The sequence below is a fragment of the Lepisosteus platostomus genome, chromosome 20 (assembly GCF_059453375.1).
Source record: "Lepisosteus platostomus isolate fLepPlt1 chromosome 20, fLepPlt1.hap1, whole genome shotgun sequence".
In the NCBI taxonomy this organism is placed as follows: Eukaryota; Metazoa; Chordata; class Actinopteri; order Semionotiformes; family Lepisosteidae; genus Lepisosteus; species Lepisosteus platostomus.
In genome coordinates this window covers 13,842,839-13,870,088 of record NC_142630.1, presented here as the reverse complement: position 1 = coordinate 13,870,088, position 27,250 = coordinate 13,842,839, and the positions used below count along the sequence as shown (strand labels likewise).

Sequence of the window (27,250 nt, the reverse complement as noted above, 5' to 3'; positions counted from 1 at the left end):
TTTAAATCGAAAAAAAAAAGAGATTAAATAAGCTTTTCTTAATTTTGTCAGTCCTGTACTACTGAGGAATTATGAGCATTTTAACACATCACTTCCACCTCGGCTTTTTTGTGCATTAAGAAATAAGCAGGATCTCTGTTGTTTCTGATGAACATGGGTTTTCGAATGATAAAAACCATCATCCACACAGGAAATGTCCTTTAGAACGAAAGATACACTAAATGAGTTATATCTGCATCAGGAGTGGTGGTTTTAAAATGTAAAAGGAGGTATGTGTTCTTCCTGTGAAAACACCCTGATTTATCCGGGCTTGAAACATCATGTAAATATTTGACGGCATTTAAAAATGCAGCCCATGAGGAGAAAGGTTCCAATTATCTTTTTCCCTGTGGCTCCAGGATGAAAACAGGAGGCCCTATTAAAACTGCTCCCAGTTGCCTACTAAATCTCTCATTAAAATAAATTCCACGCTTCAAATTAAAACTGCTTATCAATACAGTTCAAAACCTTGCTCATTGCTTCCTGAATAAGAACATTATTGCCTTTAGTGACTGAGAGCAATTGAGTTGAATAAAGCAGTCATTCCTTAAAAGAAAATCCGTTCTCCAAGTACCTGAAACAGCATGACTCACAGGTGCTAAACTGAACCTGTGCTCAAATCCCCAAAACAGACAAAATTGTATTTTTTTAAGTCGCGTTCTCTTTTCTGATCGCAAATCCAGCCTTTCTAGCTGTAAAAGTTGGCCGATGAGAAAAATAACTTTTTTTAATTACAGCCAGTTAAAACAGCTCCCTGCAGCCTTTTCCTCTGTGTTCTTGGTTTTTCCCTTCAGATCAGGATATTTGGAACTAAATCACAGCATGTGCTAAAGAAACAGTTCTGTACAGTTTTGCTATTATACCCCCATCCAAAAGGCAGTTTTAAAGCAGCAGGAATTGCCTGAGTTGCAATGAGGCAGCATGTGTGTGTGAAACAACTCGTTAGAAAAAAATATTTTGCATACTTTAATGTGGTAATTAATATGGTGGAACAGCTTGCTTGTAAATGCAACTTCAAAACGTGTACACCTTTGCTTGACAAGAGTGCAGTGTGATGCTAATAAGGAGGATGTCTGACTTCCTGATTTAATGATCCCTCTCTAAATCATCTCTTCCGAACCCAAGTGAAGAGAATCTGCCCGCACTGCCTTGATGACCTTTGTACATCCCTGCAGGTGCCTTTTTTACCCCACCAGTGAAGGCTTGCTCGTGACTCCTGTTCTCAGGACACTGAGTTCTGGCTGCTGTGGTGGCCACACTGAGTGCATCTTGCCATCTCGTTTTGCCTTGTACTTCCACTTTCTGCTGACCTTATTCTTCATTTCGTACAGTACATAATTATTAGTGTAAATTTCAGATATGCACTGTACAAGAAAAGTACACTTCATATATGTACTGTAAAGTAGCCCTGGACAAGGGGCTTCTGCTTAGCCCATAATGATAATGATGTCCCTTCTGTCCTATATACACATCCAGTTACATTTCTCGCACCCAACCTCAGATGATCGTCAGCTGTCTTTATTCCTATCTGTTACAGTCACTGCATTTCATCAAGGCACCATGTTTCAGGCGTGGGATTGCAGTAGAGCAACAGTGGCCCCAGGTGGACAGATAAGAGCCGTCAGCCCTTCCACTCTGCTCTGACCAGCAGGTGTCTCCATCGTCAATGCGCAAACCAGACAGATGCACCTAATAGACATGTTCTATCCTTTTATTCTGAGACATGTGCAGTAGTTGTGAAGATGGCTTTTTTAATAAATATTTTAAGATCTTAAATAAATGTGCTGAAGGTAATATTTAAACGAAAAAAAATGGTTGCTTTGCATTTTCAAGGCTAATGTAGATAAAAGGGATCAAAGTATTGTAAGCTTTGTAAAAATATCTGTCAGCACAACAAATACAGATTAACAATCATGGATTCACAGAATATTAGGAAAAAAACAATTATAGTGCAGCATTTAATTTTTCAGTGAATATTTAAAGATAATATATAAATCCTTTAATAATTTATAAGAATTTGAACTTTTCACCTTCATAGCTTATACCTAGTAAGGCACTAATATGGGGGTTCGTAGCCTACAACAGACATAGTCACTGAACAGGAGAGCCCTGCTATTTTTAGAAAAATAGAATACAATGACTAAGTAATGAGAATGATGGGGGAATGAACAGAAGTGTAAAAAATAAAAAAGGCTGAGAAACAAACGCCAACAGAAACGATCCTGGCACCAAGATGAAGGCGCAGATCAGGCCTTGTCTTTTGGGCCTGGCTCGGGAGTGTGGCCCTTGAGGTAGTAGACCCAGGAGATGATCTGGCCGTGCCCCTCCGCGCGGGGGCAGGAGATGGTCAGTTTGCCATTCACAGGGGCCCGGGGGCCGGCCGGACTGCCCTCGAAGGAGACCAGGATGTTGTGCGTCTTCTTGGGGCGGATGGTTTCCACGCCCTTGACCGTGAAGGCAGGGTTGTCCACCTGGAAGGAGAAGGCGGTGGTCTGCTGGAACACGTTCTTGAAGGGGATGGACACGTTGGAGCCGGCTCGGATCGTGAAGGGGCCCTGGGCTTTGGGGAGGGTGCAGGTCCCGAACAGCGGGAAGAAGTACTCGCCACCGAAGGCGGAGGACAGGGTGAGCAGCCCGCGGGTCTCGCCCAGCTGGGAGGGCTCGAAGTAGACCTCCACGCTGACCTCCATGCCCCCCTGGAACCCTGGGGCGGCGTTGACGTTCTTCTCCACCGTGAAGTCAGGACTGTCGATCTGGAAGAGCAGAGCACCACATCACTCCTTTCCCCCTTTCTTTCTAAATTCTCTAGGCCTCCTTCAGAGGGAAAACTGTATTTTAAACTAGATGTTATTTATCCAGCACTTGTAGGTTTTGAAGATATGAAACCCTTATAATTAATATCTGTTGCTTTCATTTTGACTCAGTGACTGCAACATTGAATAAAACAATAAAATAGATCTTTTTGTGCCACGTGCATCGTAAAAAAGGATTGAGACCGAAGTGCAAAAACGTGGCAACAGAGAACTAACACAATGAAAATGGCACACGAGACAGTGATTACCTTGCAGCTATATTCAGCTTTCACGCGGGAGTAGTTGATGAATTTGGCCGAGAGGTACTGCCCGTTGCCCAGCGTGGCACGGAAGAACAGAGCCTTCTCCTTCCCCGCGGGCAGCGCCTTCAGGAGCAGCTCATAATGGAAATTGCCTAGCTCCCCGTTCAGCAGGGTGAGGCGGCTTGTAGACTCCCCCACGCGCAGGGGCTGGTACTCGAACGTGAGGGTGCCCTGGGACAGGGGAGAGGGAAGAAATTATGGCTTGTGTTGAGACTAGATGTGTATTTCCGCTTCAGTAGTCACTCACAGGCAGTGGAGACAAAAGCCTGCTTTTGAACTCTTCTGATATTCTTTGTGATTGACAACCTGCAGAACCAACGCTAAAGTCAGTGTAAAATTCTGCTGTGGCCTCTCGATAGGGCACAATAAATCACTCCTCAAGTCGAATTGCATGTACCTTGATTACTGAAAAATACAGGCTATCTGAGCATACTCCTGTAGCTGAGGTTGATAAACACAGGAAACCCACCTCTGACTGGGCAGGCACAGTGAGCTGGGATGGCACGCTGATTTCTGTTGATTTGCACTCGGTGGTGAAGGAGAGTGGCGTGGGGAGAGGATTCTCCACTGTCACTGTGGCCGAATGGCTCTGGCGCACGGGCGTCACCATCTCGATGGTCTTCATGATGCCGGGGGCCGTGGCCTTGAAGTTGACGTAATAGAACAGATACTCCTGGGTGATCTCGTTGCGGAAAGTAACCTGGATTTTACAGGGACAGATAACACAGATAAAAAAGGATTAAATCTGTTTTATTTTTCAGAAGCTCCATCTGTATTAAATGTACCAGTATATGGATATGTTATGTCCTTGGACATGGATCCCCAGAGACCCCCACTGACCCCCTGTACCCACATTGACCCCCACTGACCCCATGGATCCCCAGTGACCCTATGGATCTTGGAGGTGTGTTTTTATAGCAGTGTGAAAGTGATAGAGACACAGAGACATAGGGCATCACACACACACACGTGTGAATCTGTGAAGATGGTAGCGAAGGCACTGCAGCTACAGTGAGGCTAATTAATACGATGGCATACTGATTGTGTAGTGAAGCCCCAAACCCACCTTGCCATTAAACACTCCTTCTTTGTAGGAAAAGAAAGTGAGCTTGTAGTCCCTTTTAGCCAGTGCTGGAACATCAATGAAGTCAAGACCTTTCAAGGTGGTGGTGATGTCTGTCTTATCCGGCTTGAGAGTTTCCACTATAGCCCGAAACCTGCAGAGAGGCACACACCTCATCACAATCCCTTTAAGCCATCTTTGATAAAGGCATCAATCAAATACACAAATAAATGAAGAAGATAAGCAATGACATCTTGAACTAGGAAGAAGATGTCAAGCAGGTGTAACCTACTGAGCTAAAATAAATATTAAATAATTGTACTACCACAGTCACCGTTGCTCAAGTAGGGAGCTGCTTTAGCATGCATAGGTTGCAAAGGAACAAGTAAAGGTTTATTCTATTCTGAAAAGAGAAGAAAAGGAACACAACATTTTGGTTGTGGGGCCTTCTTCAGGTGTGAGAAGGCGGACGAAGGCTCCACAGCTGAAACATTGTGTTTCTTTTCTTCTCTTTTCAGGGTGGAACAAACCTTTAGTTGTCACCGTTGCTCTGTCTTTTTGTAATTGCTTGTTTAAACTCCAAGTGGCTTTATGATATACAGTATAAGCCTGTTTTAATTAATAGGATTTGTAAAGACGAAATTCTAAGGCTTTTCCCAAAAAGACTTTGGCTCTGCATCAGTCAGGCAGCTGTACTGCATCAGAGTAACCCCCTGCGCCGCCCCTTTCTGTACTGCACCTCTGGGGCTTGGGCAGCCAGTTGGCGACAGGCAGCAGCTCTGTGTAGGAGGTCTTGGCCGGAACGTCTCGGCTGATGGTGCCTGCAGCCTTCGGGGGCTCGGAGGTTCCCTGCAGGGCATACAGCATGCCCGTGCCATCGGGATACGAGAAGAATACCGAGCCCTGGTGGGGGGGGGCAGACACATATCCAGTCAATGTGCACAGTCAGGCTCTTCTGATTCATGTACTGTACTATCTAGGACTAGAACAGCAGCCCCAGAGGCACATTTCACACACCATTTGTACCTGCCAACATCAGATCCAGCTGCTGTGTTTGTACAGCACCAGCACTCACTTTCACATGTGCATTGTCAGCAAGGATGCAACAGGGCTGACTGTCACACTGCAGAGTTGTTTTTCATTGTATATTCCTGCAGATACTCATATGGACTGTGCACCCATCCACCTATTTTCAATCACCCAATGTCCTTGCAGAGAGCCGAAGCCTGATCCAGCAAGCATAGGGCGAAACGTAAGACTGCACCCTGCTTGAGACGCCAGCCCCTTACTGAGTACAAGCACGTGCTTATGGAGACCCCAGCTAACCTTGACAGCACATGGCCACATGGCTACAGGGAGAACATGGCCACATGGCTACACTCCTCTCAGAAGGTCCTCCAGGACATGATCAAACCCAGGACCCACTGTGAAGCAGCAGCACCACATTTCACGCCATTCTGCTTCCTCCTTTTGAAAGGCAAATCTGAACATTCATTTTCCTGCAGTTTCCCCATTATCTTCCATTTACTGAGTTTTCCCATGCTTTCAGCTGCTTGCACCATGTTTAAATACTCCATTTTTGAGATTGGCCAGAATTGCTTTACACTGTACTACCCTTTAATGTGCTTTTACTATGGTCTACCAGAGTAAAACTACAATCTCTGAAAGGCAGACAGTAAAAAATACTCTGTTTACATCAGCTCTGCATTGCAACGAAGGGAGCAGATCCCCAGAAGCGCAGCAGCCTGTACCTGGTGCTTCTTGCCATCAGCGGTCATGACCAGGGGCCTGTAGGTGACCTCATAGGCCTTGTTCTGCTGGTGGGGCTCTATGACAAAGCTGGGAGGCCCGCTCCAGTGCTCCCCCTCGATCACGGGCTTCAGGCTCAAGCGCTGGTTGGTGCGGTTCCACAGCACAATGGACTGGGTCTGCTGAGTGCGCACCTGGCACACGAAACCCACCACCTGCAGAGGGTGGAGCGCAGGGCTGCCCTTCAGTACAAACCCATGTCTACAAACAGCTGATCTTTTCATTGAATCTGACGGCCACAGAATAATAAAACACGTCAAGGCAAATCAAGCAATGGAAGCTGTTTTCCACAGTCTAAGTTCTCCACTTGGACCTGCGCCTGTGGCTAGAAGGTTGCCGGTTCATATCCCGGGGCCAAAGAGGAATCCTACTCCATTGGGGCCCTGGGAAAGGCCCTTAACACCAACTGCTCCAGGGGTGCCATATAAATGGCTGACCCTGTGCTCTGACCCCAAGCTTCTCTCTTCCTGTCTGTGTGTCTGTGTGTCTCATGGAGAGCAAGTTGGGGTATGCGAAAAGACAAGAAATTGTATATGGCCAATAAAGTGATCTTATCTTATCTTGGACGGACAGAGATTCTAGTCATTCTGAGAAATCAAGTACCAAATCACAGAGGTTAAATATATACGGTATATATATACGCATTATCACTACACCCGGAGCTATGGCTGCTACTGACAATGAAAATGTTAACAATGACAAGTGCAATTAAAATGATGACAGCAATAAAATTACAACAGCAGTGATAACATGCTTGTTTGAGTCAATGAAATGCAAGATCAATATTAAATTAAAAATAAATTGAATTTGCCTGATGCATTGCTTCTAGGCATAACTTCTGAGTTGTATAAAAAACATTAAATTTAACAAATGAGTAGACATGCATGTCTTCACTAATACCCAACAGTGAAATTGTAATAGTAGCTTGTATCTTCATGTCCTTTAAAGCCGCGTCTGGCTGAGAACTGTTGTGCCGGAGCCCGTGTATAATACCTCCTTGGTGACCGGGGCTGAAGCACAGGATCCTGTCAGAGTCAGCCGGAGAGGCTGCCCACCCTCGATGGCACAGGGCAAGTCATCGTAGCGCATATCCTGGCTCTGCTCCTGGGGAGCAAAGGTGACTTCAAACGACACCTCCATCCCAGGGGAGATGTAGCCTTCCACGGGGTTGATGGAAAAATGAGGGGCAAACCTCTTCAATTCCCATTTAAAGCTAAATGACAGTGCAGAAGAACACATCTGTTGATGAGACTTGTGAAAAAATCCTCTTGTGTAATAAAAACCTTCCCACTGGAAACCTTATAACTTGCAAAAGAACAAAGGTTATTTTATAAAGTAGAGATACTTGCACATACATGCATATTTGTGCCATTTTGCGATAAAAGGAAGCGTCCACAGCCAACAGGAAGTGTCTACCTGGCTCCAATGTCGCCTGTGTTCTGCATCAGAATTCTTCGAGTAGCCTGGCAGCGCAGGAGCACAGTGCCGAAGGGGAGGTAGTCCTGGTCTAGGCTGATCTTCATACCCTGGCAGCACCCACGCAGCACGAACAGGGAGTGGGACGTCCCTCCACACTCCAGCATGACCTCCTCCGCGAAGGAGGGCACACGGTGTTTTGGGGAAAACACTACTTCTACTGAACACTGCCCCCCATTGGCTTTCAGAGTTATGTCTCCTGAAGGTCTGACACTGAGCACCTGCATGAGGGCACACGGAATTAAAACAATCCCTTCTGTTTATTCCTTACTGTACAGTACCAGAAGAAATACGGACATTAATAACCAGAGGCAGAGCACTGTCTGCAGATTGAAACAATGTGCTTAAACATAAGACCTAAGGCAACAGGGGCATAGTTAAACATTAGTTCAGGTGGGGAGCTGCGTCAGCATGCGTAGGCTGCAAAGGAACAAGTAATAGGTTTATTCCATGCTGAAAAAAAGAAGAAAGAAAACACAACGTTTCGGCCATGGAGCCTTCTTCAGAAGAATTCTGAATGTTTTTGAAATATTTCACATGTACTGCAAATGTGTTTGATGAAAATCATTTTAATAATAAGTGCTTTTCATTCTGAGTCCTTGAAACCTGTACAAGGTCAAATGAAGGCAGAAAATGATACCTTTGGATCCAGCAATGCTTGCAGGGTGGGATTCATCACCACGGAACAGGTCAGGGGGGCATGGCTCTTATTGACCACTGGAATCACTCTCTTTGCCTTTTGGCCAACCTGAAGAGCCCCAAGGCTCACCACCTTGTGTTTGGGATTTTCCACTTCAACCTAGGGTGGAAAGATGGAGAACTGCCTGAACATTTTTTACTTTTGGTCGAAAGAACTGTTGCACAAAGTAATTTACTTTGAGATATGGTAAACAGCATGTACTGTACAGTCCAGTGGTACTAATTCCTTGAAATTAGCCTTAGCACTTACAGTCCAATTCAAAGTTAAACTCAATAGTTTAGTCTTATGGCTGGCTTGCTTTGTCATGCTCATCTCCAGGAACGTGCAGCAAGTTGAGCTAGTGTTTACACAGTATCCAGCCGCCTGTCATTCTGTAATTAATTTGACAGGAGTTTTGTACCATCTGGAGGCAATTATCCACCACACCTGCCTCAGGTGGTTCAATCTACAGTTTATACAGTAAGCAATGAACTGGCGGTGCTCAGGAACTCTGTCATAGAGTTTGCTATGTCTCAAGCTTTGCTGCGAGTTCCAAAGTTCTCTCTGTGATTTTTTCCTGGATTCTGGATAATATATTTCCCTAACTTTACTCTCTGGATTCTCTGCTGGTGCCTTGTATTGAACTTTGCTTGTCCCTATTTACGGCTCTGGACAGTTTGCCTGGACCACGCTTGCCTGTGCTAGCCTGCGCTCTTCTTCGCTGCGATAGCCAGTCTCTGCTGCTTGCTGCAAACACCAAGCTGCTTACTCACGCTGCTGCATCATCTCCAGCGTGACACATTACAGTTTATGTTAATCACAACTCAATGCAAATCATTGTGCAATAAAAGAAATCTGAATGGGTAAGAAATTTAGCAACAGAAAAATAGAAAAAAACTAAAAGAACAGTCCATTTTACCAGACATTCTTTGTAGTACATGAGAGGAGACAATTTGCTGTAAAGCACCTTTTTTGTTTCTTTACCTTCATTTCAGTACCCTGTCCCAGGATCTCCACATTGTGGTGCGTGTAGCCGTTGATCTCGAAGATGATCCTCTCCTGATAGCGGATAGCCTCCCGCGGGTAGAAGGTGATGGGCACCTCCATCACTCCACCAGGGGGCAGCACACCGGCTTGGAACCCCACCTCCAGATGGGCCATATTGGTGAACAAGCACTCCAGGCTGCACAGTAAGCATGACTTCAGCAAGACACAGAAGCATGCTTTGGCATTGCCCTGTGAGGTGCACGCAAAACTGCACACCTTCAGCAATAAACCATTGTGGTGATGGGCTCACACCTAAAGTTTGTCTAAACAATAAGTGTGCTTGCATATTTGTACATTATTTCCATGCATATTGAATGCATCTTTTCATTTTATATTGACAACAGTTCTTTATTGGAGAGAACTAACTTAGTCCAATTTAATTCTTAATACAGTATTGATCTACACTATTATAGGAGACAGCAGTATGTACATAAGCCATATTTTTCAATACCACATAGGTGTCAGGGACTTAATTAACAGTATACATTTCTCAGGGGTACAATCAACTGTACAAGGCCTTGGAGACTTGCATACATTCTTAGAGTAGTTCAAAGAACTACATTTTGTAGAGAAAGGTACAAAGATGGAGATGTTCTCTTCTAAGGGAAGAGATATTTTGTCCTGTTTTTAGCCCAAGTAAGATCTGTCTGCACCCTGTTTACCTGGCTCCTCTCTCTCCTTTGTTAGTAATGACAAGCGTCTGTCTGCAAGGCACCATCCCCGCGTGGTAGATAAAGTTAATCCCAAAGTTGTGTGTGGTGAAAGAAAAATGGACACCAGGGGCCACAGCTGATCCAGACAGGAAGCAGTTAAACACAGGCCCATTCTTTATCTGTAGTGAAAGCAGAAAAGAGGCAGCATACAACAGGAAGAAAAGAATGGGAGAAAAAACGAAAGAGAATTAAAAAGAGCATTAAACTATGCACATTAAAAACAAAGTGCTATAATGACAGGCTTGAATACCTTGATCTTGAGACCAGTGTTCTTCAGCACACATTTATGCAGGGGGTAAAAGGTCAGAGTGCACTGGCTCTTCCGACCAGCTGCAACACTGCACCTCTCTGGCGCCACCTGTAGGTAGCGCAGGAGCTCCTGGGGGCCCCATAGCTCGTACAGCACATCCAGGCCAAACTGCCCGGGATTAGACACTAGGAGATAGCATGACAACTTGTCATTCGTCTCCACCTGAAAAACAACACCAAAATAAGTCCTGAGTGTTAAACTCTGGAGGACTTTCAGTTACAGTGAGGACTTATTCATAAAATTATTGTTTTCTCAGAAGGTACAGTTATTAGATTGCCACTTCACCGCAGAAATCAAATATGAAGTGACACAGAGAGACTGGTGTCTTGTCCAGCCTGCAGTCTAACCCTGTGCCTTATGCCTCCAGGTTGGGCTCCAGGTGGCAATGACTCTTAACAGTAGTAAGTGGCTTTCAGATAAAGCATTGATAGATTTAGTGACCATCATCCTGACACAAATTAGCCGCATTTCACCCCAGCAAGGAATTACTTCACTAATTGAATTAAGAGGAAAAATGTAGGTAGACCAGCTTGCACCGGCCTAGAGTAAAAATTAGACAACACCCCTACTTATCGTAGAGTTCCACTGGATTTTAAATTACCCAGCAGTTAGAGACAAGGACAAGTGCAGATTTTCTTTTACAGCACAGTACAGTATGTCTTAATAATAATAATACTAATAATACTAATAATACTACTACTACTACTACTAATAATAATAATAACCTGAGGGCTCCCAGAGAAGCTACAAGGTGGAAAGAAAGGTGTACCTGCTTGAAGCTGATCTCGTTGACACTGCTGGGACTGAGCTCTGTAATGAGCCCGTCGGGGCTCTCACACTGGACATTGGCACTCATGCTGTATCCCTCTGCTTTCACGTTCAGAGTCAGGGGCTGAGTCTTCCTCTTCACATCACACACCAGGTTGAAGTTCACATTGCCTTCCTGGGTGGGGGTGAAGGAGATGACCACTGGGGATCTGTGACACAAGGGAGGATGGACACCTCTCATTGTCTGCACCCCCTCGTGCAGGGGTTGGCAGAAGGTGACCCATGAGCTGGTACCCCTTTGTACCTGCTCCTAGGTGGCACTGTTCCTTCCATAGGCTCCATGATCAGGCTGTCGGTGTAGCCCTTGGAGTGCCGGGAGCTCTCTTGAAATGAGAACTGGAACGCTGTGTCCTCGCTGTTCACCATGTACACTGTTTCATGGGCCTTCCGGCCTGCACAGAACCACAGCAGACAAGAGAAAGAAGATAGAAGATAGTTTCTCTAACATTAAGGAGAACTAAGGTATGAAACACAAGTCAAACTGGAACTCTACCAAACTGCATTTCAAGGATGCATTTTGTCATCATATTATTTATTCATCTGTCTTCTTTATAATACATACATTTATATGAACGTACCCCCGAGTTATTCCCTATAAACTACACATTAGGGATGGGGGAACCAAGATTCAATTTATGAACAGGGAACGTTTCCTTCTTTCTTTGAGAACAGGTCACTGCAGGTGACGGCCAGCACAGCCCGCAGACTGAACAGCTGCAGTGTGGTGCCTCACCGATGAGCAGGCAGCCATAGTTGAGGTAGGATCGGTCGAGGCAGACTGCTGGCTCTCGGGATGTGCCCACCAGCAGGAAGGGCACGGAGATGCTCTGCTCAGGGATCAGGAAGAACCAGAAAGATTCGATGCTTTCCAGCAGAAGAGGCATGAACTCAAAGCCAACCTAACGGAGAAATACAACCATGGAGACTCTGCTTGAGGAGTATGACTTTTAGTTTGAAGAAAACATGTGTAAAAATAACTGCTTAAAAGCGCATTACCTTTTTATATTTTAAGAACCAGAAGGATGACAGTATTGCTAGGATGAGCATAATTCACTTCAGTAATTCTAAGACATTTAATTTGTTTTATATAATTGTACTGGAGAAGCTGTCACTGTTAATTTAAAGGCTCCCTAAACATACAGATGTTGTTTCCACAGCTGAGATGGACACACACCTCCACTTTCTTCCCCGGCTGGATTGTGCCTCTGTCAGTGATGCATCGGAAGGGTGAGTGCAGTTTGAAGTCCTCAGAGTCCTCACACCTCCACAGGAAGGAGTAAGCCGAACTGGTGGGGTTCATTATACTGAAGACTCTGCAGGGGATTCATGCGATAATGGTGACTTACTAAACAAAATACCACCGGAGCTTAAAGGCATCAGCCAAAGTGAAAATATTTCTTCCTGCTGTTGTCACTAATGGGAATGAGACAGGCAGAGGTTTGCAAGCCCTGCTACAAAGGGAGTAAAGTACTAATGACCTAGAGCGTGAGACTGAGTGGGAGAAGGTGATTTACTGTATTCCATATTATTTCAGTGTAGGTAACAGCACGAAGGGCATGATGCTTAGAGACAAGCTGAAATTGTCCACATCACAAGCAAAATCAACAGAGAACCGAGAGAATCTAACTGACAGCTCTTTGTATTTTCCCATTAGAATAATAACATTTAAAGAGTGTTAAAACTGCCCTCACCACAGGCTTACAATAAAAAGCTAAAGCAAAGTTAATGGTGTGCAGCTGAGGACTGTGCGGCTACCTGGAGGTGGTAGTTGTGATTCCCACAGAGGTGAACTCCAGGACCCTGGTGTTGGGGTCCAGGGTGGCCCTGGGAGGGGCGCCCTGGGGCCCCCGGAGCTCTGGGTTGCGCCGGCTGCTGCTGATATAATCTGAGTCCTCCAGGTCAAAGTGGCAGTAAGGCAAGAGGCTGCGGCCACTCACTGCCATCGTGGGGCCCTGTCCATCCTTCAGGTTTGGGATACTGAAAGAAAGCAGGCCAGCCGGCTCTTCCTGAGCCAGAGTCTTTTTGTGTTCTTGAATAAGGATAACATTGTTTGTTTTTGTGCTGCAGGTTTTGTATTTTTTTTGGGGCTCAAAAAACATATGTGGCAAAGTTGGGGCTCCACACAGAATGGAGATGGTAGTTTTCGCGCCCTAGCCCTCCCTCTGGGTGACGACATTTTTCCCCCCACGAAGCCGCCTGAGTGCTGACCTGCAGACGAGCCGCCCCTCGCTCTCCGCCACCTCCAGAGGGGAGAACTTGATGCGGAAGGCCTGGCTGTTACTGGGGGCGATGGCTCCGGCGCTGGGCTCCACAGAGAAGGGAGGCACATCGGGATCCCCAGCCAGGAGGGATGACACTCTTTCCAGAGCGCTGGCAGGCCGGCTCCGTACACTACTGCTGAGGCGAGAGCCTGGGGTTTGAGTGGACGAGACACCTGGACACACAAAGTTAATCGACATTGTATTGGACTTTTTGCCTACTGTACACACAGTTCTGGTCAATACAGTACATTGAAGGAAGAATGAAGAAATTATTGAATGACACATGCGTGGTAATGACAGAATCTGTTCCTTCTTTCACCAAACTTCCCTTTGTAAACTAGGCCTGCGTTTTGCAGTTTGAGTGGGGAGCTGTGTCAGCATGCGTAGGCTGCAAAGGAACAGGTAAAGGTTTATTCCACGATGAAAGGAAAAGAAAAAGAAAACAGACACAACGTTTCGGCTGTGGAGCCTTCTTCAGGTGTGACAGGGGTGACACTTGAAGAAGGCTCCACAGCCGAAATGTGTCTCTTTTCTTTTCATTTCAGCATGGAATAAACCTTTACCTGTTCCTGTTAAAGTACTGTATATGATATTGGTTTAGCAGGGTGACATCCACGGTACAATAACAAATAATTAGACCAAAAGACAGACCTAAAAGTCAACCAAGCAAGAACCTGTGACTCCGATCATGACTCTTGTGTTCCTCCTAAATTATTATTTAATATACAGTACAGTAAGGCTTTATCAAAATGATTTAGTCCAACTGTTTTTCCCGGACATTTCTATCTATTTATTACCGTCTGAGTCTGTGTGTCTCTCAATGAAGCCAACACCTTTTCCACATCTCTCCATTAAGACCTGCCAGGAGAACTCCAGCTGTACATTGCCCTCATTTGTCATCTGTATCCTGGTACAGAGAAAGAAGGAGAGAGGATGAATCACCGCTAAGAGTTTAGTTTAAAAACTGCCATGCTTTAGAATATCTTTCCAAGTCCAAGAATGACCACTAGCTAGCTTTGTCAGACGTGTCATACACTTCTTTACAGTGTAACTGACTGAGAAAGGTCTAACACTCACTCGAAGACTCTGGTCTGGAAAAGCAGAGTGTCTTTGAAGCGGATGGTCTCGGTTTTGCATTTGAACTGGGCGTAGTCACACACAGCACTGACTCTCAGCTCCAGTTCATGAGAGGAATTTTCTATAACAGCGTGGACCGGCTCAGGATCTGTCTCTATCACCTGCGGGATGGGGAGAGAAGGCGCACAGAGCAGCCATGGAAGGAAAAGATAAATAATTAGTAGATTACTGGTCCTAACCACTGCCCTAACTTTTTCATAAGCTTGTTTTGTATTATTTGAAATAAGCAAACTGCATATACCTGCAATCGAAAGTAAAAGTCAAAATGCCCTTATTGATGCTTTTCACATTATTGCAAATCTGCATATTAGTGCTTTAACATTATTCCTTTTCCTAAAGTACAAGGTCCTTCATCTAAATGTTGACCTGATGGACAGAATACAATGTTAATCACTTCACCTGAAATAAACTCTGCTGCACACAGGATCACCTATGATTACCTTTCTCCTGGCAGAAGGTGGCAGAGCTGCTTGCCTTCCGACATCGACCCACTTCACAGTTCTCATCCTGTCGTCCCAGTCGGGCACCTGGTCCACTGGCTGCTGGAAGCCAATCCTGCACAGCTTACACTTCATCAGCCGAGCACTCAGGGCGACGGGCTGCTCGGAGTGGAAGGTCACAGTGATGTCTTTCGAGCAGCCAGCATGGAGGTGCCCAACCTGGAAGAGGAGAAGACGGAGTGAAGCAGAGCTTAACATACTTCACTAGGGCTTCCCAGAGTTGCATACAAACAAATGCAGGAACCCCCACAAAATGTACACAGGAATCCTGCATCAAGTCTAGGTGGATTTAAAAAAAATGAAGTAATGAACGTCAAATTTTGAAATTGTTGTGGAGACTCCCATGCTGTTAATTAACCAATGTGTTTCTTTGTATGTGAATTAAAAGAAACTATCGATAAAAAAGTATGGGATCGCAGTTTTAATGTATTAGGGTTTCGGAGGTATGCAGGGTTTCCTCTCAGCTGAATCACTGAGACACAGACAAACACTGTTACCCCCTGCTGCACCTTAGTTTCAGGTGAATTTTAAATATAATCTCTTAATCCAGAGCCTGCAAAAGATGTATAGGTCACAGCCAAAATGGTAATCCTAGAGAAAAGTTCATTTCTCCATATTGTCCTGCAGGTTGATATGTTTTTTGAGGTATGGACAATATTGTTACCAGTGTTCGTGAAGGGCAGCTTGGTAAAAAAAAGTCATGCACGTTCTCTGAAATCTGGCATGTGTTCAGGTGGAACTCAAGAGTGATTTTCAGGATTATAAAAGGTCTGATGTAACAGTGAGGAGCCACTGTATATTGGGATTATGAGAAATGCTTTAACTTTGGCTGGCAAAGACTCTTTAGACACACTGAAGAGAAATGTTTTACAGTACCTGTGGAGAGAACTTGAGCTGTGGGCTATCAAGAGGCCACTCAAACCGAAGGACGTCTGCACTGCTATGATTGGTCATGGTGAAGCTCTCCTGGTAGGCCCTCCCAACATGACAGTCCCCAAAATGGAGGATGTCTGAACGGTATACTGAAATATACAAGGGACGTAATGATATACAGGTAGACCAAAATCTCTTAATACATGTGCTGCTCCCTTAGTTTGACCAGGCTTGCAGAATGGCAAAAATATATTCCTTCAAGCAGGTATTCCTATTCTGAACCTCCTAACACAGAAATGTAACTGCTGCCTTGTCCCCACCTTCTAGGTTGTCCTGGTCCAGCTGTGTGGCCTCAGTGCTGGCAGCGCTGTGGATGTTGTCCAAGGTGACCTTGTCCTGGTAGCCTTCTCCCAGCAGCTGCACCACTGTCTCCTCATACTGATTATCCACTACCAGGATGCGCACGGTAGCATCGTAACTCTGCACTGCTGTTGGGCTGAACACCACAGAAAACTCTGCCTGCTGTCCTGGAGTGAGGATCAGGGAGGCTGTGTGTGCTGCATGCCTCTCTACAGAAGGCATTCAGAAAGAAGAAAGGGATAGATTAACACAGTATAGAACTAGGGGACAGATTCTTTGGTACAGTATTTCTGTTGCTAATGCTCTTTTTTACTGTCCTGCATCTTTCAGTTTCTGAATCAAAGAATACACATACACCTATGTCAGAGACCACTGAGTAGACATCCACAGTTCTGTCATCCAAAGAACTGATAAATCCACAGTTATTTCAGTTCAAGAAGCTGTGTGGGGTCACTGACAGGACTGCCTCCTACCTGACTGGCCTACGTAGCCGCAGCTGGTGTTGGGACCAGATTTTACAGTGAAGTCTCCCGTCTCATCCAGCAGGTCAATATTGATCTGTGAGCACAGACACATTGAACAGTGTGAACATCCGTGAAGTCAGCTTATGACGTGCAGCAGCTGGTGCTGAGACATGTGACATTCAACTCCTGCCTTTTATCTTTGGGTTAAAATGTTTTATGAAGTAAACTACATTTACTGATCAGTAAATGCTGGAAAGGTGTGCTGTTTGCAGTCTATTCGGGTCCCTAGTGTGACTCACCTGTGCAGGGACACTGCTGTCATTCATCAGTAAGAGGGGCAGTTTCTGGGTGCGCCCCAGCAGGAGGCGTCGGAACAGGAGCAGTGGGCTCCCCCTGTGGTTCCTCAGCGTGGGCCGAAGCACGGACACCCGCGGCAGGTTCCCGTCCCCCGCAATGTCAAAGACCAGGGCCTTCGCCTTCACCATGGGGCTGGAACTGAAAAATGCCAGGCCGGAGATTCGCGTGGCTCATAAGGCTTGCACACCACACTGCTGTATTTCCTCATACATGCAATTGTGCTATACCTGACTGAAAGACAGATCAGCAGTGACGTGAAGCAGAACAGTCAGGGAGCAACAGTCATGTGCTACAAACCATTTTTGCCCTCTTTGATCTAGGTTTTACATTTGAAGCTTATCTTCAGAATACCGTGAAGGTGACTCTTCTTCATCTTTGTAACATTGCTCGCATCTATTCATATCTCTCTGGTGCAGAAATGCTAATGCATGCTTTTGTCTTTTCCAGGATTGATAATTGTAACACCGTGTTTGCTGGTGTATACAAACATGTTTTTAATGAACTGCTGAGGGTTCAGAGTTTATTTATTCAAATTTTAACTAAAACTAAAATATATGAGCATATATCTCAGTTTTCATTTCCTGATACTGACTCCCTGTGCATTTCATGATATATTTAGAAAAACTGATGGACACCATAAACTCTCTTTTAAGGGCTCAAATGGTTTGGCTACTGACAATTTTAATTTCCAAAATGAGGCTACACTCTGAGAGACTATGCTTTCCGTTCTGTTACTCCAGGGCAGTGTGATGACTTCGCAACTCACATTAGATTTTGCAAGACAATAGTTTTTGAATATCTTTTCTGAACTTGAATTTATTCATGTTTAATTTATGGCATTAATGTTTTATTGCAAAGTGTTATGATATGCTGTGGCATGCAAGCTACTGTATATATAAATAAAGATCATGATTTTTAATGGAACAAACAACTTCTTGTACCTTAACGTGCCTTCCACTGAAGCCTCAAATACAGCCTGGTAGTTCTGCATGCTCTGAGGAGTAAATGTTGCCACTACAAAGGCATGGGAGTGACTGGGGATGCACAACTTCACAGGATCCACCTCGAATACATCGCTGATTCGGCCAGACACCTGAAACAGCAATCCTATGTGAATCTGATTTAAGAAGAACGCAGAAAACCTGGTAAGTAAAATTTTAAAAATGCCTCCATCTTATGAATGCCACAATCCGTCATATGAACGCCAGCAATTCAGCTCCAGGGTACATGTTTTCTTCTGTGATGCTGATTACCAACCTCCATGTAATAGTTATTAGCAATGTCTGTTGGAACCATAACGGCAGTGTGATTGATTGACTTGAAATAAACAAAACAGGGACAATAAAAGATAATCACACAGAACAAACACATTCTGTATAACAGAATCAGTAACATAACAGCAACAGCCATATAAAAAAGGTCATCATGAATTTCCCTACTATGCAGACTCACCTTGGCAGAAACGGGCCTCACTGCCAGACTCAGGTCGCAGGGCACTCTGCCTGCATTAATGATTTTGAAGCGTGCCTTGGCCTGACGACCCACCAGCACATTGCAGAAGAGAAACTTGTTTTCATCCTCGATGTAGATCCCTGTGCAGTCAGAGATCTGCAGAAACTGGAACAGGCTGCTGTTTTTACAGATCCGGTGCTCCTCAAAGATGGAAGCTATGTCATTCACCACTATACCTAAGAGGTACAAAAAAGAACAAACAATACGTAAGAAAAGTTAAAATACATACAGTACACCATACTGCTGTTGGAAGCTGTTTGAGAGCTTACTAATTTTCTAACCATTACCTCATTGCATATATAGTCCACATCTAAAAGATGAATAAAAATTGGAGGCATTAGTTTAACAGACTTAAAGGAATGCCCTGCACTGATAGAGTGAAAGAACGTATCCTTTTTAGTCTTGAACAGAAAAGACCGCAAGGGGACCTCTAGTTCTGAACGTCCTGAGAAGAGGAAACAGCCAGATGAGACCCTTGGATCAATTAACTACCAACTACCTGAAGACGTAGATGGGTTGAATGAACTCTTGTTTGTAGCCCTTCTTACTTTGCCATGTTTCTATGTTCTTGTCTTCAAAGCCAACACATACCTGGTATGCAGCCTTCTGCAACAAGTCTGTATGAGATGCCATTGGGCTGGTCGCTGGGGTCCCGGTCAGATATGTCAATAGCCAGGTACTCCTCACACTTGCCCACCTGGTCGGCCACACACTCCACAGTGATGATCTGGTGGGTACCAGGAGCCAGTGGTCCAAATCCAGGGGACACAGTGAACATCCCAGTGGAGAACCGAGCCTGGGAAAGCACAAACACAGCGCAGCAGGATTCAAATGAATGTCATTTTTAACAATTTTCTATTAACCATGACATTGAGGCAGCTGGTGCTCACCTGGGAGATCACAGCTGCCATGAGTTGTTGCTTTAATGGGTGGCAGCTTATTAAATGATGCCATGTCTGAATACTTCAGAAGCAAGAACTCTCTTCGCCACAGAGAGTCTGAAGAGAGTTCAGACAGGGCACTTAAACAGGGTGACTCACAGTTGCCAACCAATAAAACAACAACTTACAGCACCTGTGAGGTCTCACACAAGCACTAGCTGACCCAGAGACAACCTTTTCTGAAAGAGAAAACAGAGGTCTAATGAATTACAAATTAAAGTAAAACACCACAGAAGTTTAGCAGTCCAGGCACTTGAGGTGTTGGAAGTAGCACAATATAAACAAGAGGAATCTGTCTCTATACGCAGAAGAACAGAAGGAATCCAGATATAGAAAATTATTAGGTGTAGGTATTAGGTTTGAAACAATGTAAAATACATGAAAATGCATTCTTACTATTTTCAGTGATTGGCAAAAAAGCTGCAAATGAATTTCAGGAAGGCAAATGAATGTCAAATGCAAAGCAAGTGCAATTTCTTCTCCGAGGCATGGCCGACAGATGGCACTTACAGTACCCACCTGCACAGAGGTGCCCATTTCTTTCTGCACAGACTCACTGCGCCGCAGTTTGCCAACAGGAACTGACTTCCCTGAGCAAGACCCCTCCCGTGAACGGGCCCGCTTGACGGCAACAGCACTGTGCAGAGATGCCAGAACAACATTAATATCATGTACATGTGCATTAACACCACCACCACAGCTCCACTCATCTTAATCCGCACTTTTCTACTGTGGGCTTAATTAAACAGATGCAAAAAGATATGGACACTTTAATTAGTTTGTCCCATGGGATACAGTATAGCATTGATATAAAAAACTCCTCATCGTGGACATCATTTAAAGACTATTCTTATATTCTAGTCATTTTGATTAGAAGCTCAATTTGTGTTTGAATCACTCAAGAACAGAGTACACTGTTCTGTTTGAAACAACATGATTTCTGTATTTTATTTCCAATTGCAGGAGAAGACAGATCATTTCTTTAGTCTTGTGCATGTGTGGCTTAACCAGAGATAAGTGGAAGCTGTGAAATGTTGTCTATATTTAGGTGCCTGACAGAACAGTGTGCCAAGAGAAAAGTTAAAATCCCTTTTCTGTTCTTGGCAATAGAAGACACAGATTAGTAACGCAGAGTTGGATGCATAATTGAGTTTAGCTGGCTCTTACCCTTTTTTCTGGGTTGGAGGTGGCACGTCTTTGGACATTCTGAAGATGGTGTATCTGAGCTCAAACTCTCCCTTGTTCTCAATGGTAAACGTACGGAGCTTGCGACTGCCGTAGACCAATGCACCAAAGTTGATATCGTTTGCGGGGCTTATACTATACTTGGTAAAAAGTGACTGTATGGACACTTTCACTGGGATGCTGGCTATGGTTTCTCCTCCTTCTGCAACATTGGGCTCAATCACCTATATACAGAAGCACAAGGAGGATTAATACATTTAGAAAGGCATATGTATCCTACAAGTTTAAAACTCGTAACCTTGGAAATAAATCTATGATTCCAACAATCTATCCTGCTTAACAACTCATGATGACAGACATTTTGAATCATTTTACTATACTGCATTAAAGTAAAGAGTAAAGTTCAAAAGTCTGAACTGTAAACTAAACAGATTCAATCAGAATGGAGACTGGAGGCTAGAGTAGGTGTACCTGGCATCGCAGGATGGGCTTGTCCTTGATTGACACCTCCTTATTGGAGCGGAAGACTATCTGCACGGTGGTGGGCCTGTCACTGGGGTTCAGGGAGCCCTTCTGGGGGGTGATGGTGAAGAGCGAGGTGAGGTCAGGCATGTCTGGCTCTGTGGCCTCCAACACGAAACTGAAAGGGGGTGGAAGAACAGCGAGTTGTGACTTTGTCTCCCCTTTTCAGAAAACCAAGAATTAATACCAGAGCTCAGAAATGCCATCCGTTTTTCAGGACAGCTTTTCAGGAAAAAAGTGTTTTATTATTTCTTAGGAATAAGTTCTTGAGTATAGGAATTGTGATGGATGGCCAGAGTCCAGAGTCAACAGACAGTTTCAGAAAGACAGATTTGCAAACTACTTACTGAAATACAATCTCATATTTGCCCTTGTTCTTCAAATTCACAGACAGCTTGACTTCTTCTGACACTTTGATTAGCCCAAAGTCAAGACCCCCATCAGCACCTGAATAACAAGCAGTACAGGGTTACAGTTTACATCCCAGCTTCTGTTTGCCAGTGCACAACGCATCACTAAATCTCTCAGGTAGCTGTAAACTCAATCAATACAGTGGTGCAGTGTAAGAGTAAAACTGTCAATAACAAGCATGGCTCTTGTATTTTTATTCATCTGAAAAGGTACTGTATATAAATCAGTATATACGAACTATCACACATACTGTATACTGTACTCTGTGCAGTTTTATAATTTGCAATATATATGTAAAGTATGGTACAGTACTGTATACAAAACAAAGGGTAAATCATTTAGCAAGCTTACAACAAAATATAGATGTTACAATAAACTTATTTATAGAGGTTAAATAAGCTTCCTTAATCAAACATTCAAGCATGGAATTGAGCGTATATACACTGTACACTGTGTGTATGAAAACATTACCTCTGGGAAAGCTCATATCAAGCGCTACATCGTAGGCCTCTGCGATGATCTGAATGTTCTCTGTGTGGACAATCCCCAGGATGTTCTCCACATCAGACACCTAGCGCCAACGATCAAGAGGAAACCGAGACGAATGAAGCAAATCATCAGAATGAAAGTCAAGGCAGACAAACAAGCTACCGCATTAAAAAATTTGAAGTTAAATTAAATTAAAAGTTTATAAAAAAGAACATTTGGAACAAGGATTTTTCAGAAATCCTTCAGATTTGCAGTCCTTTTCAAAATATTTTCCAAGAAATCATGATCATTTTCTTACAAATAAATTAGGAAATGTGCCTTTATATTACAAAAATGTAGATTATTATATCAAAGAAAATACTTTGGTTTATATTATGCTACTAATTGCTGGTCTCAGCTGCCACACTTTTCAGTCAATATCTACATACTCGGGGATTAATTATCACAGTTTTAAAGACTATTTCTGCTAGCCCTAGTCTAATTTTGTTTAGGTTATTAGTCTTATAAACTGGTTTAGTAGTGTGACCCAATAGGATGCACCATGGGAAAAGGAAACACAGTTTTCAGGTCCTGTCAGGGTATCAACGCAGCCCATTATACAGTACCTCCAGTCGGATGGCTCTCTTGAGGTTGACAGGCTTCATGGCCCTGAAGTGCATCTGCAGGGAGAACTCGGACTGCGGCTGGATGATGCCCTGGTCCTGTGAGACTGTGAACTCGTCCCCCAGCACCTCCAGCCCACTCAGCCTCCAGGCTACCGGCAACAGGGTGCTGTTCCTCAAGTACAGGCTCTTGGTGTCCTTCCTGAACAGGAGAGTGAGACAGGCAAGACTGTCAATATCACAAGGTTTAACCAGAGGAAGGCCTATTCCACTGTGGCTCTGTTGTTTAGCCCCGTGCCTGCGTTAACTGAGTTAATGCACCATTCTTCATCATCACCATCCTTGCCTTTGCTATCTCGGAAGGAAACAGACAATTTTTTAACAAGTGACCTTGAAAACTATGGTGAAACCAAGTGTTAGTAAGCATGATCCTTATCACCAACATCATCAAAGGACAGAAACTTGACCTGTGCAGCAGGATCTTGTCAAAGTGCAGTTGCTTGCGATCTATGTCCAGTTCTGGCCTGACCCCGCGGCAGGTGATTCTGAAGAGCACTGGTTCGGGGTTCTCTCTGATACAGCACACCACGCTGTCCTCGAAGACTCCTGGGGAGGTGGGGTACGCCCACACTGTCAGCTCCTGACAAGCATATGGGAGCATTTGAGTTAAGCTTCACAGGGGACAATAACCGAGCGGGGTTTTCTATGCTTTTTGTGGTGATTCAGAATCTGCAATGTCATTTGTGAAATGAGTGGTTTAAGGATAATAATGTAGACGCTACAGTTAGATTTATGAAGTACGGTGCTCTCTTTCCACTCTCACTGACAGCCTACCTGTTTCTCATTTGGTCTGAGGGTCATGGAAGGAGGGTCCAGTAGAAAGGTGGTGGCCTTGGTGTCGTGCTGGAAGCAAAAGAAGACTTCGGCATCCAGGGGGGAATTGTTGTGCACAATCAGCTTCTCCGTGTTCTCAGGGTATTTCCGCTCTTTGTACCTACCAGAAAGACCGCAAGGTAGAGGGGTTAGGATAGACAAAGGCAAGAACAGAAAGAGGTGTTTCGGTCTTGTGCCACATGCAATTCTTAAAGATGTTTTAAACTAAATAATCGATTCTCCAAAACAAAAAAGTAGTTGGTCACTTACCATTAAAAGAGAATGCAATAAAAGTATTAAAAGACAACAAAATCAATATTCAATTTCAAGACAATCCCTAATTCCTAAAATGTAATTTTAAGAAGGTATTAACTTTCAGAAAATGTTTAAAAAACCCTCTCTGTGCTGATTTGAGGAATTACCTGTCCCTCGTTTTTCCACAAAGAAGAGGTCCAAACTCAAAGACCTGTGACTTGAAGATGTATGTTTTCTGCAATGTCTCACCCGGTTGCAGGGCCAGGGCCTTCTTACAGTGAGCGAACACCGTCCTGGAATGCAGACAGCAGAACAGGTCAATTTTGATGAACTGTATTTACTCTGTGAATCAACACCCCTTTTTTCACCAGATAACAAGAGAAAGATTACACTCTTGTTTTTGTTCTCCAATATAGGTTTCTAGGCTAGAAATTACATCTATTTGTAAGAATTTGTGTGTTAACCAAGAGGACAAATAATCATAATCGGGGCACTCTCACTTTTTGGGTAGTACCTTTTAAAAACCTGTTAGCAATATATTGAAGATCTAAGCCTTGGGGAAATATGGAATATGACTACAAAGCCATATTGGCAAAAGTCATACTATAGACTGGTATTTTCTGAAACTGGAAGAGATGCTCTAATTTAGTATGTACAGTAGCAAGCAAACAATCTAGATGAGCTGAAAGGCCTCTTATTTGGTACGTCATGTTTTTGGTACAGTGAGACTCTTATTGACTGGATTCTGCCCATTCTCTGCCTTCAGATCAGATGCCTATTACTCAGAGTTCATGTGGCACAAACAAGTAAAAACTGTGTCATTTCTGTGCAGCCAACAGGAGCTAGCACAATGCACAATGCTTCATTTCAGTACAAAGAGCTAGGATCAGCTACATACTGTATGCATTTGAACCAGAAGCCTTCCAGCGACATAAATACCCTGCACTTTGTACTTTGTTTCCCCAAATTCCAGACAGAAAACAGAAAAGAATGTGAATAGCATCCTACACCTCTATTTTGAATAGAATTCCAATGTACATGTACAGTACATGTGGCAACAAACTCTTCTACTCTGCACAATATGAATTGTAATAAATCTGACTCATGAACCTTAAAACTTAAAAGTACAACAATGCTAATTAAGGTGAAAGGAGGGAGAAAACAAAATGGAACCTGATGCAAAACCAAAAGGGCTGATTAAGAGGAAGATTTGAAGATCCTGAAGTGGGAGTGAACAGTTGGAGATGTTGCAGACAGACTTGATCCCTGAGGAATCTAAGTAGATTCAGGGTAAGAGGACAGTGCTATAAATACAAGCAGTGGACATTCAGACAATGAAGACAGCTGACACTGGGGTATATTTGATTGGAGTCTATAAACTACTGGTGAAAATAATGACCAGACCATCGGGTAAGAAAATAAGAGCAAAGGTCGCTGTGGAATATCATAAGGGGAAGGAAAGAAAAACCAAAAGTAACTTTTATTATTAATCAATTGGCAAAAATAAGGTGCTTTTGCCAAATAAAGGACACTGGAATCACAGTAAAAGGATACAGTAGAATAGGTTGTGCACCTGCCATCTACCCTAATTTGTAGCAGATGTCAGTAGCATGGAGTATTCTTTATTGTATTGCATTTTAGCTGCAATTTGGTAAGAATGAAGGAGTTATAATGTTCTGTCTTGTGTTAAGTAGTTTTAATTCAAAACTGATAGTGATTATAATGCACAGTATTACAGCTGTAATTTAGTAATAACATTGGTCTGTAATAGACCACATTGTGGTTGTAAATAAATAATGATATCTATAATGTACTGGATTGTAGTTTTAAATCCAGTAATGACATTGGCCTAGAAAACATTCAGTTGTAATTCAGTAGTAACTCTCTTTGGTCTCATAAATTCACCTGCTCTGATGCCTTTCTCTTTCTAATAACACAACTTAATAACATTAAAGTAAACATTAAGTAAGTTAGAAGTGGTAGTGTACTAGCTATTGGATTATACACCTTTATCATGACTCCAACAGTAAAAAAAAACACATGCAGTGTTACAGATCATACAAAACTAAGGTCTTTTTCAATTATAGTAGTGCATCTTCTATCAGCGATACTTACTTGGCGTCTTTACTTATTGCTGGAAAGGCACACACACCTCTGCAGTACAACTGATAGCGCCTCCTAGTGCCCAAGATCTCAAAGTTCAGAGTCTGATCAAACTGGCCAGACACAGTAGAATTGAACCAGACTTTAAGGGACATCTCTCCATGGGGCGGCACAGTCCAGCGGAAGTGAGTCAAGCTGAAGGAGATACAACATTTTCAGGCCACATGTTCACCACAGGATGAGTCATGCAAGGCCTTTTCAGCATACTTATAAGACAGCGGGGAATGGAAGAAATGAGTAGAATCTCACACTAACAAGTTTGTGAATATACTTGTTTTTCTTCTTTGAAAAAAAGTTTCTTTGGTCTAACTTTCTGTTGGTTATTGTATCTATATTTGAAGTGAAGAAAAAAATGTTGGCAACACCCATTCTTACGAAGCTTATTAAAGACTGTTAAATGTTTGTCGCCAACAATGTCCCTTTCATCCCCAGGAGTTTGGGAAGTGCAATGTCTCGAGCTGTCGAGACAGGGGGCAGCCCGCCTCACCGCTGGGTCTTCTGGAGCGCGGGCTCGGCTGTGCGGCTGCTCTGCTCGGTGTCGGAGAGTGGGGTGACAGCTATGAGCGGGGGAGAGCGCGACTCGCTGCCACGGGTCCCCTTCTTCGACCCCACCGCCGCTCGCCGCTTGTCCTTCTGGCTCTCCCGCCCCGTTTCCGTCTTCTCCTTCTTCCCGCGACCTTTGCTGGGGGTCGCCGACTCCTCCTTGGAAAAAAACGAGTGTGTGTATTCACACCGATGGCTGGACAGGGCCGGAACCCCATGGGGTTAGCCTGGCCAGGTGAGACTTCCGCACATTCATCCAAGATTTTTGTACATTAGGATTTACAAGCTATCAAAGCCCCTCTCCCAGCTGTGGCCACTTCTAACCTCCCCGTACCAGGCTGTAGTGGCAATTCTCATTAGCAGCAGGAAATCTGGGAATCTTTCCTACCTTGATGAATGAGATGGAGCCTAGTGCATCTAACTCAGTCTCTGCTCCAACTGTGTCTTTCTTGTCCTCCACAGTGTCTTCTGGAGCAGACACTATGAATGTGAAGTGACTGAGGCTCTCCTGGGTGCTAAGGGGTGGCCTCTTCTTGGGGTATGGCACAACCGAGAAGATGGTGGGAGGAGGAATCGGGGGGCCTTTGGTTCCCAGTCCCAGCCCATCTAAAACCTGGATAATAAGAATTGAGCCCGGGAAATGTTTCAGAACAGGAATTTTTATTTCCTTCTTTTTTCTTTTAGTTTCCTGATCTATTTTGGCTAGATGTGTGCTTGAAATCT

At 44.0% G+C, this 27,250-nt stretch overlaps 1 protein-coding gene across 3 annotated transcripts in view; it reads right to left on the bottom strand.

The window, feature by feature from the left end:
* Positions 1-1,734: 1,734 nt before the first annotated feature.
* The window catches only part of hydin (HYDIN axonemal central pair apparatus protein), a 91,552-nt gene continuing 66,036 nt past the window's right edge, over positions 1,735-27,250 (bottom strand). For all 3 annotated transcript variants that reach the window (XM_088613635.1, XM_088613638.1, XM_088613636.1), the window contains exons 47-86: positions 26,916-27,140; positions 26,472-26,686; positions 25,937-26,119; positions 23,989-24,114; positions 23,528-23,687; positions 23,161-23,333; positions 22,697-22,895; positions 22,074-22,173; positions 21,539-21,638; positions 21,141-21,309; positions 20,652-20,893; positions 20,004-20,121; positions 19,135-19,339; positions 18,484-18,719; positions 17,973-18,124; positions 16,974-17,169; positions 16,684-16,768; positions 16,171-16,419; positions 15,854-15,999; positions 14,918-15,136; positions 14,418-14,578; positions 14,138-14,247; positions 13,288-13,513; positions 12,835-13,056; positions 12,254-12,392; positions 11,813-11,978; positions 11,324-11,471; positions 11,021-11,228; positions 10,192-10,413; positions 9,891-10,060; positions 9,166-9,364; positions 8,143-8,301; positions 7,443-7,723; positions 7,020-7,239; positions 5,969-6,181; positions 4,957-5,120; positions 4,221-4,371; positions 3,624-3,854; positions 3,101-3,325; positions 1,735-2,792 (exon numbers count right to left, since the gene is read on the bottom strand). In XM_088613635.1, the coding sequence (XP_088469761.1) occupies positions 2,286-2,792; positions 3,101-3,325; positions 3,624-3,854; positions 4,221-4,371; positions 4,957-5,120; positions 5,969-6,181; positions 7,020-7,239; positions 7,443-7,723; positions 8,143-8,301; positions 9,166-9,364; positions 9,891-10,060; positions 10,192-10,413; positions 11,021-11,228; positions 11,324-11,471; positions 11,813-11,978; positions 12,254-12,392; positions 12,835-13,056; positions 13,288-13,513; positions 14,138-14,247; positions 14,418-14,578; positions 14,918-15,136; positions 15,854-15,999; positions 16,171-16,419; positions 16,684-16,768; positions 16,974-17,169; positions 17,973-18,124; positions 18,484-18,719; positions 19,135-19,339; positions 20,004-20,121; positions 20,652-20,893; positions 21,141-21,309; positions 21,539-21,638; positions 22,074-22,173; positions 22,697-22,895; positions 23,161-23,333; positions 23,528-23,687; positions 23,989-24,114; positions 25,937-26,119; positions 26,472-26,686; positions 26,916-27,140 (7,620 nt within the window). In that variant the 3' untranslated portion in view covers positions 1,735-2,285. The remainder of the gene's footprint in view (positions 2,793-3,100; positions 3,326-3,623; positions 3,855-4,220; positions 4,372-4,956; positions 5,121-5,968; positions 6,182-7,019; positions 7,240-7,442; positions 7,724-8,142; positions 8,302-9,165; positions 9,365-9,890; positions 10,061-10,191; positions 10,414-11,020; positions 11,229-11,323; positions 11,472-11,812; positions 11,979-12,253; positions 12,393-12,834; positions 13,057-13,287; positions 13,514-14,137; positions 14,248-14,417; positions 14,579-14,917; positions 15,137-15,853; positions 16,000-16,170; positions 16,420-16,683; positions 16,769-16,973; positions 17,170-17,972; positions 18,125-18,483; positions 18,720-19,134; positions 19,340-20,003; positions 20,122-20,651; positions 20,894-21,140; positions 21,310-21,538; positions 21,639-22,073; positions 22,174-22,696; positions 22,896-23,160; positions 23,334-23,527; positions 23,688-23,988; positions 24,115-25,936; positions 26,120-26,471; positions 26,687-26,915; positions 27,141-27,250) is intronic.